Raw genomic sequence first — 12,206 nt, forward strand, 5'->3', positions numbered from 1 at the left:
ATCATAGGAAATAATGCAACTGTGGTGGGACATCACAGGTGTGAACTGGCTTCAGTTGATTTCCTGCTTAGTTCAGGAGTTTGCCAAAGGGCCTGTGAGTGAAGCCCTGCCTAGATCTGCCCAAACCAACAGTTCTGGAAGGATACTGGGGTATTCCTGAGGAAAACCACTCCCCTTCCCATCCCCCACACAAATCAGAGCAGCTAGTAAGTGTACAGTCTGTAAGATACCTAAGAAAACAAGTCACCAGCTTCTTAAGGTCACAGACTTTATTCCTACAACCAGAGCCCGAGCATGACTGGGGCAAGAAAAGAAGAGTTTCATCTGAGAATGTCTCATGGGCAGGACTGTTCACGAAAGGGTGGGAACAGAGGACAAGGAAGACAAGTTCTTCTGGCCCTAGGAACAAAACACATTTATTCAAGCAAAGAAGCAAGTAATCTGAAAACCCTCTGGAAACAGCCTGTCTGCACATCCCCTGAAGCAAATGGGCAGACAAGCATTGCCATCTGGCACAAAAGAATTCAGATCTAGGACAGAAGCAGCAAAGTATTTAAAAAATAATAATAACTAATTGTTTTGGGACTCACAAATAGGCATTACTAAGGGCAAATGCATACCCAAGCTAAGTTCTGGTACTTCCTGAGAGAGCTGACATAGGATTACAGAGCTGCCTCCCTGCTTCAGTCTAGACCTTCACTTGCCCTCCGCATACTTAACTTGGGTAAGGGACATGACCTTCAGGCTCCTGTTCTGGGCTCCAAGGGGTCTTGCAGTCTAGGGGCACAGCAATCTGAGGCTAACTTGGGCCATGTCCCATCTATCTGGCATCCACAGGAAGTTACCTCCACCCAAGGGCAAAGCTGGTCCTCGGTCCCAGATAGCTGGTCAAGGGAGGTGGTGTGGGTGAGCACTGGCCCTCAGCACTCCTGGATGGGGGCAGGGAGGGTGGGCAAAACTTTGGAAAGCCAAGCAGGGGAAGCCTGGGTAAAGGGCAAGGTCTTATTTATTGGATGGTCAGGCATCGGTGGTTGAAGAGCTGGCAGATGACAGTTGGGTCAGCCACAGTAGACGTGTCCCCCAGGTCGTGGTCATTCTGAGCAATCTTCCGAAGCACCCGCCTCATGATTTTCCCTGGAGGACCACAGCCTTCTGATTACCTGGTAATAGCACTGACCCACTCCAGCCCTGCCGAAAAGGCTTCCATCCACACACACTCCACCACCACTAGACCTTGGCCAATCCCAAACCCAATCCCTTGAGGCCTCTGAACATACCTGAGCGGGTTTTAGGCAAGCCGGGTGCATTCTGGATATAATCTGGAGTGGCAATGGGGCCAATCTTTTCTCTAACTGTAACCAAGAAATCATTAAGCATTTCTTCAGTACCCTTAGCCAGGCTCCCAAAAACCAAGGTAGAGATGGCTTTGTTCCCCACCTATTTCCTCTTCAAGGCCCTGCCCATAAGAGTGGTTCTTAGAGTCATTGCCCGTCTTTCTCTCTTTTTAACACATTGTCTTTTACTATCTCATTTTATCTTAGTCTACCTTCATGGAACTCAGACTCTAAGAATCGGCCTGCTAGAGTTTAAATCCCACTTTACTAGCAATGTGGCCTTAGGCAAGTGATTTAACTTCTCTGAGCCTCAATTTCTTCAGCTTTAGGGTTAGAGTAACAATAGGATCTATTTCACAGGGGTGATTACAGGGATTAAATGGATTAATGCACTTAAAGTACTTAGCCCAGTGGTGGCACAGAGAATTCTATAAATGTCAGCCATTAGTATTCTGGTGGAGAGACTAGTGGAGACTGAGTGGGAAGAGGCCAATCAGCCCCTAAGGCCCCCTGGGATCTGTCTGTAGTTTTCAGCTTGCTCTTTCCTCTCCCCAGCAACTTGCTGTGGTAACTGGGTCCTCAGGTCAGACCCTACAGTCCCTGCTCAGGGAGGCTCCTCACTTTGCTTCTTGAGCTCCTCGGTGAGGGTGGGGCTGAAGGTGTAGCCATCGCACAGGGTGACAAAGCAGTAGAGACATTCGCCCTTCACAGGATGAGGGTGGCCGACCACAGCTGCCTCTGCAATAGCCTCATGTTCCACGAGTGCTGATTCCACCTCCGCTGTGCTCAGCAGATGTCCTTGTCAAGGGAAAGCAAGTGCCGTGAGAGAGATCCCAGCCTCCACCCCAACCCTTGTTCCATCTCTGCATCTTGGTTTGGTCAGATGGGGAAGCCCTTTCATTCATTCCTCATGTGACCTGCTTCAGTTGTCCCCACCTCCCAGTTCCCCTCCTTTAGGCACATTCCAGTGTTTATCACTCTTCTTCCAAAACCTATACCCAGAACTGAATGCTGCACTCCCAGCATGGTTTGTCTAGAGGACGTCCTGGCTCGCTCAGAAGGCTTTGGCTAGGACTTGCTGGGACAGTAGTGCTAACAAGTAGGGAAAATGGTCCCTGGCCCTCACCAGATACATTCAGCATGTCATCGATCCTGCCAGTGATCCAGTAATAGCCATCCTGGTCCCGCCGGCAGCCTGGAAGAAGAAATGCACAATGTAATAACTATCCCACAGTAGGATACATGATCCACATTATGAAACTGCTACACCCACTAATCGCCCCCTAAGAATTCTTCCTGCTTCTAAACTTGTCCACGTGGTAGCTGGGCTCCAAGATAGCTACACTGATTTCCATTTTCTGATATTCAGACTCCTGTGTAGTCCTCTTTCTCATTGTACTAGGGTAAGTCTGTGCAATCAATAGAATTTGGCAGAAGTGATGGTATGTCATTTCTGAAATTAGATTCTAGAAGACACTGTGGCATTCTCTCAGATGATTTGCTCTGGGGGAAGTCAGCTGCCAAGTCATGAATAGCCCTATGGAGAAGCACACGTGGTGAAGAACTGAGGGTTCCTGCCAACAGCCACATGAGTGAGTTTGTAAGTGTGTCCTCCAGGTTCAAGCCTTCAAATGACTGCAGCCCCAACCAACAGCTTCACTGCAACCCATGAGAGACTCTGAATGAGAACTACTGGCAAAGCCACTCACAAATTCCTGATCCTCAGAAACTATATGAGATAACATTTGTTGCTTTAAGCTGCCAAGTTTGGGGGTAATTTTTTCCATGGCAATAGATAATTAATACACCCACCTAAAGTATATTCTCCGTAAATCAAAGTTATTTTCTAAACAATAAATCAGTTCTTATCACTTCTCTGCTTACAAGTGCCAAAGGTCTCCCCCAGTGTACACTGGATAAAATCCAAAGTCCTCACTGTGGCCCACAAGGCCCCACATTATCTACCTCTCCAACTTCATGTAACATCCTTTTCTTTGCTCACTACACATCAGCCACACAGGCTTCAGTCTGTTCCTCAGACATTTCAAGCTGGTGTCTCTGCACAGAACACTTACTCCAGATTTTCCCATGCCTGGCTTCCTTCTCACCCTGGAGGTCTCTGGTCAAATATCACTTCAAAGAAGCCTTCTCTCACCATCCCATGTATGGTGGCTATTCCTTCAGACATTCTTTGTGCTGTTACCCTATTTATTTTTCTTCATAGCACTTGTCACCAAGATAAGCTTATTTACTTGTTTGCTGAATTTATTGTCTGCCTCCCCTTACTAGAATATAAGCCCCATTTGAACAGAGACCTTGCTTACCTTATTCATGTTAATATCCCCTTAGATCAGTGCCTAGACATAGTACATGGTCAATAAAAAGCTATGGATGAATGGATTGGCGGATAGAGTCATGGGCAAACGTAGGCTCCAGACATAAGGAAGTATATGACATAGTAATACATGCTGCTACATGCCCCATTTCTTTTAGCACAGGAACAGTGGAAACAAGAACCTCTTTCTTCATATATCACGTCAGGTGGTACCATGCTGAGACTTTCCATGCAACACTCATTCCTGCTCTACATTCTTCTATATAGCTCTACCTGGATATTAGACACTGACACACAGAATACATTCCTCTCTGTTTTCCTTCACCACTAACCAATTCTCCCTGAAAATGGAAGGGGAAGGTACATGTCAAGGTGGGAGATATGGGAAAGGGATAGCCAAGGCTTACCATCTCCTGTCACATAGTAACCAGGGAACTTCTTAAAGTAGGTGGCCTCAAAGCGTTCATGATTCCCATAGACTGTGCGCATGATTCCTGGCCAGGGCTGCTTGAACACCTAGGGAGTGAGAAAGGCACAGTGGTCACATTGGCTATACTGTCTCACTGAAAGACTGGAGACGCTGTCTCACTCACAGGCTGGGCAATCACAGTTTTGCCCAACCTGAGGAGAATTGGCCTGAATGCTCTTTCTGAGAAGTAGGACAAAGTACAGGCTTTGGAGATAGACAATCCAGACTGAGAATCCTGGCTCTGCTACTTACTAACTGTGTGACCTCAGGTTAGTAATTTTACTATCTCTAAGCTTCAGATCCTCTTCTGTAAATCACAGAAAATAATCTTAATCTCCCAAAGTTACTGTGAGGATTAATTAATGGTTTGTGGAAGCTGCCTAGTACAATGTTCTGTTAGTGATAAGCATTTAATAAATTTGAGTCTCCTCAGGAAACCAAGTCCAGTTTGATACAAATGAAAATAGTCATATAAAAGTGAATAATTATTGTCCCAAACAATAACATCCTGTGGTCATAGATTGATGAGATGGATGAAATTCTAGGCTGAGTCAAAAGGCATGGATTTAAGTCCTGTCCTTGTTACTAACTTGCTCTTACTAAAAGTAAAGTGAGATGGAGGGTGGGGGCTGATGATCTTCCTACAAGTACTAATATAAAAATCACAACAGCTAACATTTGTTAAACACTAACTGTTTGGTTCTATGCTAAATCCTTCAAATGGATTATCTAATTTAATTGATCAGCAACTTGGGAAGACAAAAATACTATATTTTACAAATGCAATTTAGGTTCAAAGGGGTTAGGCAACCTATCTGAAGTCACAGAAGAGGCAGAGCTAGGATCTGAACCCAAGCAGGCTGACTCTGGAGCCTGGATGATCTTCTAAGTTATGAAGACGCCTTTCACACTGAATGTTTGTCAAAGGAAGAGTTAGCACTAAGTCTTCCAGACCCAAAAAGTCATCATCAGGAATCTTTGAGCAGAGCCCTTAAGAGCCAAAGTGAACCAAAAGGCAGAGAGGCAGGCTAAACAACCAGAAGAATTTTCTCCAGGGTCTCGCAGAGGATAAACCCTCAACCATGGAGCTTTAGCCACAAGCACCTACCAGTAGAGATTAGGTTCTAAACTCTGAAGCAAAGTACAGCATCCCTTGCTCTACTCTTTCCTCCCAACTCCTCAAAGACATCCAAGGGTCAGGAACTCACCAGGTAACCTTCAGCTTCACCTTCCAACTCTTCCCCAGACTCATTCAAAATTGCAGGAGCTACACCAAAGAACGGGAAGGTCTAGAAGCAAACAGGAGACAGCACTCAAGGAGAGGAACGAGGCAACTGTGACTCAACTCTTTGCCTTTCCCAATGACCCTCAGAGCCCCAGGTTCCTCACAAATATTAGTTTAGTCCCCCACCCTCTACCTAGGCCCGAAGACTTTACTCCTGTATAGCCCAGGATCAGCCAAGGGAGCCTCACTCACAGCAGAACCAGGCTTCATTGGTGTGGCACCAGGGAGGGGGGTCAGCATATGGCCACCCTGTGGAAGTCAGAGAGCAGGGGTTCGAGTCCGTTTTCCCACACTGTCCCTCAGCCCCAGCCTTCTGTATCCTTTACTCACTGTCTCTGTTTGCCAGAAGGTGTCCACGATGGAACAGCGCTGGGCACCTACCACCCGGTGGTACCACAGCCAGGCCTCAGGGTTAATGGGTTCACCCACTGTACCTAACACCTGTAAGGATGCCCGGCTATGCCTTGGGCAGGGGAGTGGGAAGAAAGGAAGGCTCTGAGTACCACTGGGAACCAGAAAGACGTGCCCAGGCTCTTCTGCCCCCTCCACTATTCTAAGCCAAGGAGCTGGAACAATGGAATGGAAAAGACTAGCACCTAGCTCTGAGGGACACCCATGGGGCAGCAGCTGGGGAGGGGGTCTCACCGGGTGACAGGCTCCTCTCCAAACTTCATGAGCAGGCGGATAGCTGTGGGTGCTGTGTAGAACTTGGTCACCTTGTACTTGTCCACGATGCTCCACAGGCGGCTCACATCCGGGTATGTGGGAATCCCCTCAAACTGACCCCAGTGAAGGCTGGTCATTCCCAGTCCTTCCCAACAGTCCCTCAATTCCCCTATCATACCCCCAGACTCAGTATTTTGCCCTTTCTGACACACCCATGTCTTCACTCCCTTACAGACAAGCCAACAGACCCTCCCAGTCAGTATACACAACCCTCTCAGAATTCCTCTTTCTCCAGGGAACAGGTCATTGTGTAATTCTCCCGGTCCCTAGACCAAGTGGCCTTGGGAAACTGTCACCCAGGATCATCTTATCCACCCCTAAGTAGGCCAAGTAGCCAAGGGTCCCAGCTCCCTTCTCACCAAAACACTGGTGGCACCATTGGCCAGTGGCCCATAGGTGACATAGGAATGGCCGGTGATCCACCCAATGTCTGCTGTGCACCAGAACACATCCTCCGCATGGAAGTCAAACACGTACTTGAAGGTCGTGGCCACATAGAGCATGTAGCCCCCAACAGTATGTACCACACCCTGGAGGAAGAATAGGGCCTCAGCTTGGGTACATGGGCTCACCCCCACAGACCACCAAATGCAGGCTGGGCACAGCTAGAGGAAGCTCCTCTTCAGGAATTCTGGCTCTGCCAGCACCCCTTTCATAGCATCCATCTCTCTTTTTTTTTTTTAAATATTTATTTATTTGACAGAGAGAGAGACAGCCAGCGAGAGAGGGAACACAAACAGGGGGAGTGGGAGAGGAAGAAGCAGGCTCCCAGCGGAGGAGCCTGATGCAGGGCTCAATCCCAGAACGCCGGGATCACGCCCTGAGCAGAAGGCAGACGCTTAATGACTGAGCCACCCAGGCGCCCCATCATCCATCTCTCTTCTATCCCCTTTTCTCCATGTTCCCATCTCACACACCATACACATGCATAGTCAGTCATCAATCATATCCACACCCTAAGATGGTATGTCTGAGCCACTTGAATCACTCTCATACACACAAACGGAAATTCTCTCCTCAACCCTACACAATACACACACAGATACACGTACACACGCACACACACACGCATACTTGCCTTGGGTTTGCCTGTGGAGCCACTGGTGTACAGGATGAAGAGTGGGTCCTCAGCATCACACCACTCAGGCTCACACTCATCCTCTGCCTCTTGCATGAGTTCATGCCACCACAAGTCAACCCCTTGGTTCCAGGAGATCTGCAGGGTTAGGAAGACAGGAATGGGCAGGGAAGAACTGTGAACAGCTCAAGATAGGAGCAGAGATACACCTACCTGGCACCTGGGGTTGGAGAAGTACTGCCAGGTGGAGGTGTTTGGCGGGGGGGATGTAAGGGTGGGATGCGACAGAGAACAGGAGCAGAACAGCAGGCTTCTTGGGTACTCCTAACACCCTACCCCAGAGCTCCCCTTATGTAGCCTCAGGGTGAGGAGGACACCTTGGTTGGTCCCTTCTCATCCTTTAGCTCTTAGCTTAAATGTCACCTTCATAGAAGGGCTTTCCCTGAACAGTATCTGGTAGATTCCAGACCCCACCCTCACCCTTGCTATTATTCTTGATCACTACACCATATTTCCTTCCTATATAGTACATATTTCTAGTTATTTAGTTGTTTGCTTGATTACTATCTCCCCAACTAGATAGTGACCTCTATCAGTGCAGTGACATATCTTTTCTCTTTTTCTTTTTTTTCTTTATCACCAACACCTAGCAAAATGCCTGGCACTCAATACACACTCTGTAAATTTTTGTCGGATGAATGAATATGCACACACAGGCCTACATACAAACATATGTACTTATGGGACTAGTGGCTTCTCAGCGGGGATGCGGACACCACCCAATTCAGAAATGCAAAATTAGTCAGAGCCTGCAGGTGAAGCGGGCACCTGGCCCTGTTAGTACTGAAAAAAGTCAACAGCTTTTGGTCTAAGCACCTTTTCCTGAATGTCTAGACCTCATCCATATCTGCACGTTCCTGCCGTAGCTCTGCCCCCACCTTCACACCTCTGGTACCAGTGGGTTTCCCATAGAGCTATTTGCTTAAAGTTCCATTCAGCAGAAACCCTGCTTTAAGTTGGTGGAAAAGGACCAATATGGACTTCTTTTCCTAGTAGAGGGATGTCCCCCTATACTAGAGTATCTTTGGTAACTACTTTTGGATCTATCATCCTGAAATTTTTCTAACCTCTTCTTGAAACTATTTTACTTTCCTAGTTATATCATCTCTTTGAGCAGCCAGTTTTCAGAGTCTACTCTGTGCTGAGGGAAGGTGGGATGCCCTGAACTTCTCCAAAAATTGCACTGGATCTTAATCCCAGTTCTGGCACTTCCTACCTATGGAGGACCTTGGTAAAAGCAAGTCCCTTTACCTCAAGTCAGTCCTTTTTAAAATGAGGATAGTCATTCTTTCCTTAATGGTCTCACAGGATTTGGAGAACACCAAAAGAAAAAGGCATTACCTAGAAAATATCATACCTTGAATTGTCCTGTGGGGTGGGAAAGACTGACGAATGTCAGGAAGGACAGAATTTAGTTCAGTTCTACTGAACTCCTCTGGGAAATAAATTCAAGGGCATGAAAATGGGAACTGTTTGGGGTTTGCTTTAGCTGTCACAAAGCCTTTTCATATTCATTAGCTTCTTGTATGTTCAATGGCCCTGGCTGGCAGGTACCCATGATAATGTAGAGAAACACCCTAATCCCTATTCCCATTATATGGCTATATGCTAATTTATTGTGTACATACTTGGTTAAAGAACCCCAAAGTGTTAAAAACATACCTTGATAAATTACAAAATGACTCCCCAACCACTCTGCTCTTTCTGTACTATCTGTCCCTTCCTTTGGAGAATTTGAAGTGTCTGGCACACAAACATCATAAGAATGACAAGCCCAGGGAAGCCTGGGTGGCTAAGTGGGTTAAGTGTCCGACTCTTGGTTTTGGCTCAGGTCATGATCTCACGGGTCATGAGATCGAGATCGAGTCCCATGTCAGGCTCAGCGTGGAGCCTTCTTGAAGATTCTCTACCTCTGCAAACTCCCCCCACTCGTGGGCTCTTTCTCGCTCTAAAATAAATAAATCAGTCTTAAAAAAAAAAAAAAAAAAAGAATGACAAGTCCAGACTCAGTGAGGCACCATTAAAAAAAAGAAGAAGAAAAAGAAAGAAGAGAAAGAGGCTGCCCACGAGCTAGAAAACACTAAAACACACACTATTTTTTAGTGGAATAGCCATATGGGTCTACACATACATTGACACACGGATACTTTTTTTTTTTCCCCTGCTAAATGATCTACTTAAGATGAGGGCCTTAATGTATTTAAGCAAGAGAATGTCAGTATTGCTTTGGGCAAATGGTCTACAGTACTGGTACTGGTCTATAGTATTGGTCTGAATTGTCATAGAAAAGGCACTAGGTACATATAGGGGCAAAATATAGTTACACTGTGGCAATGAGGGGGTTCTCGTAATGTAAAACTGTTTCCTTTGTGGGTATGTGGGTGAGAAGGGCCAGTACCCCAGGTGTGGAACTGATAACTAGCACCAGGAAGCAGGGTGAGTTCAATTAGTGGTTGGTTATGAATTGGGTGTGTGCCTATGAGGGCCCACAGCTTTGAACCAGGAAAAGATTTCAATTTACTGAAATAAGAATTGATTTGGCCTTTGTCCTTGGAGCAGGGCAACTGCCAGGTGTGAGAGAGGAACGTGAGGAAGCCCATAGGTGACGTGGTTGAGGAGAGTACCTCCAAATTGTGCCAGGCCCTCCCTTAAAGAATGCTTAAGGATGATGGGATGTGGAGCTCTCTCAAGATTTCTGCAGTTTTGACTGCAATTATCAGACCAACAAACCTGGACTTTGTAAGCCTATCCTTATGGTCTTTGATTTTTTTGATAACTGATTATTTTCACCTCCAGAAAAACAAAAATCCAGGAGCCTGTGGCCTAAGGGTCTCTGGTTTTAATAATTATAGGAGTTTATTTTTCTGGTTTCCCTTTTAGAAATGCCAAGCTGCCTACTATGTTAAAAGCAATAAAAGCTAACATTTATAAAATAGTTACTATGTGCCAAAAACCTTATATATACTGACAAAACCCTATCAGGTAGGTACAGTTATTATCCTTATTCTACAGACGGGGAAGCTGAGGCAAGAAAGCTTATGTAGTTTGTCCAAGCTTCCACAGTAGCAGGTGACAGAGCTAGGATTTGAACCCAAATAGTCTGGCTCCAGAGTCTATACTCTAACCTCTAACTGTTGAGTTTGTTACATCTTTCAAGAGAAATGTCTTAGGTCTCTGCCTTTTAAAAGGAAAGTAATGTCCCCTGGGAATCAGATCTGTCTCCAGCATGCTATGAGAACAGAGAAAAAGATTATATTTACCATTAGCTGAAGAGGTTAACCATAGAAGATTTAAACTAAGACACCCTATGAGGATCATAAAATTCAGAGGAATAATGGGTTTTATGTTTTGTTTTAATAAAGGAAGTGGTTTCCTTTTAAGCATGTATTATCATCTCTCCATTGCTGATAAGGTAACTGAAACTCAGAAGAAGTGACTTATTTGAGGACATACAGCTAAAAATCGGTCTCTAATTGCTAGTCTAAACTGCTTTGCGCCCCCACTTAGGACTCTCAGATCTTAAAACCACCTACAAAGTAATTTTTATTCAATCTAGCACTTAATTATATCAGAGAGTTTATGTGCAGTTTATAAATCCCAAAGTAATATATAAATGTATTTAGGAATCTTCTGTTGTCCTAAATAAAACTGAGGTTTTCATTTGTAATACATATCTAACTCCCCAACTTGATAGTGAATTCCCAAGGTCAACTTCTGTACCTCCTCTACTCACTCTCCTATCTTCTAGGGCTCTGCCCCAGCTAAGTACATAGTAAAAACTTTCTGACAAGTCACTTGGTCCTCTCTCCCACAAAGGTTCTGAACAGCAGTAGTGCAATGGGATGCCTGTTGCTACCTGTATGAGACCCATGCTCTACACCAGTTCAGAGAGGTAGCAACAGGCATTTTGTTTCATGACCCTTCAGAGTAACTTAGATGGCAGAGGACCCAGGGGCAGAAAGAAAGTAGTTAGGTCTGGCAGCCACCTCAATGGGGAAAACAGGCAAAGAGCAGATGGAAACACAGACAAGCACGCAGAGAAGCAGTACCCAAGGCAGTGCAGAGGTGGATACCTGGGGCCAGATGTGCTTGGGTTTCTCTTTCAGCTTACCCTGTTAAGAGCCCACGGAAAGGGTGGTGAGCAGGGTTTGAGTATACGGGGAGTGGGAGGGAAGGGTCAGTGTGTCCCAAGCCTCTGCTGCCTCCTTTTCTTTAGGCTCCCCTCTTACTGGTCCTCCCAGCTTACATTTTCCTGATCTTGCTCCCAACCTCTATATCCTCGGTACCCCTAATGCTGAACAGGGTCTCCACAATCTCCCTAGACTAGACTATAGCCTCTCTAGCTCTGTGACCACTCAGGGCCCCTCAAGTCACAAATCTAAGGAACCTTTGTCCTTCTGGACCCTGGAGCATTCATCCTTCATGTCCCTTAGACCTTTAGGCTTTTCCACCATTTTCACTAAAAGTGCTGGATCCAAAGCTAATAAGGGCCATATTTTGAAGGCCAAATCCTGATCCTTCCATGGTGGGGCCATAAAGGTGTCCCACCCCAAGACAGAGACCAGTACACATTGTCACCCAAATCATCCCATTTCTTTGTTTCTTTCCTTTCTTTCTTTCTTTTTAAATTGAAGTATAGTTGACTAAGTCAGCCCATTTCTAACCTAAGCCCAAGTCCTGGGGGTCCCTTGTACCTATCAGGATATCCCAACCAGCACAGTCTCCCTTACAATCTAAGGGAGACTCATGCTGTTTCCAAGGTATGGGGAGCTCCCTACTGACACTCAAGGTCAAGGTCCCCCAGTTCCCTACCAGCCCTGCCAGAGGACACATTCCTAGGATTGCTCCCAGATCATCTCAGCATTATGAAAAGGAAGCAAAGAAGCACATCAAGAACTTTCTGGGCAGGAAGAGGGAGC

At 46.0% G+C, this 12,206-nt stretch overlaps 1 protein-coding gene across 2 annotated transcripts in view; it reads right to left on the reverse strand.

Annotated features, from left to right (window-relative positions):
- Positions 1 to 254: 254 nt before the first annotated feature.
- The window catches only part of ACSS2 (acyl-CoA synthetase short chain family member 2), a 46,005-nt gene continuing 34,053 nt past the window's right edge, over positions 255 to 12,206 (reverse strand). The window contains exons 8-19 of one of the 2 annotated variants that reach the window (XM_034639914.1): positions 11,361 to 11,399; positions 7,228 to 7,365; positions 6,509 to 6,679; positions 6,069 to 6,202; positions 5,754 to 5,886; positions 5,616 to 5,672; positions 5,347 to 5,427; positions 4,077 to 4,185; positions 2,461 to 2,529; positions 1,956 to 2,132; positions 1,278 to 1,352; positions 255 to 1,134 (exon numbers count right to left, since the gene is read on the reverse strand). In XM_034639914.1, coding sequence (XP_034495805.1) covers positions 1,007 to 1,134; positions 1,278 to 1,352; positions 1,956 to 2,132; positions 2,461 to 2,529; positions 4,077 to 4,185; positions 5,347 to 5,427; positions 5,616 to 5,672; positions 5,754 to 5,886; positions 6,069 to 6,202; positions 6,509 to 6,679; positions 7,228 to 7,365; positions 11,361 to 11,399 — 1,311 coding nt within the window. In that variant the 3' untranslated portion in view covers positions 255 to 1,006. The remainder of the gene's footprint in view (positions 1,135 to 1,277; positions 1,353 to 1,955; positions 2,133 to 2,460; positions 2,530 to 4,076; positions 4,186 to 5,346; positions 5,428 to 5,615; positions 5,673 to 5,753; positions 5,887 to 6,068; positions 6,203 to 6,508; positions 6,680 to 7,227; positions 7,366 to 11,360; positions 11,400 to 12,206) is intronic. The other variant, XM_002916399.4, reaches the window with a different exon arrangement.

This window comes from Ailuropoda melanoleuca, chromosome 13 (assembly GCF_002007445.2).
Source record: "Ailuropoda melanoleuca isolate Jingjing chromosome 13, ASM200744v2, whole genome shotgun sequence".
NCBI classification, from domain to species: domain Eukaryota; kingdom Metazoa; phylum Chordata; class Mammalia; order Carnivora; family Ursidae; genus Ailuropoda; species Ailuropoda melanoleuca.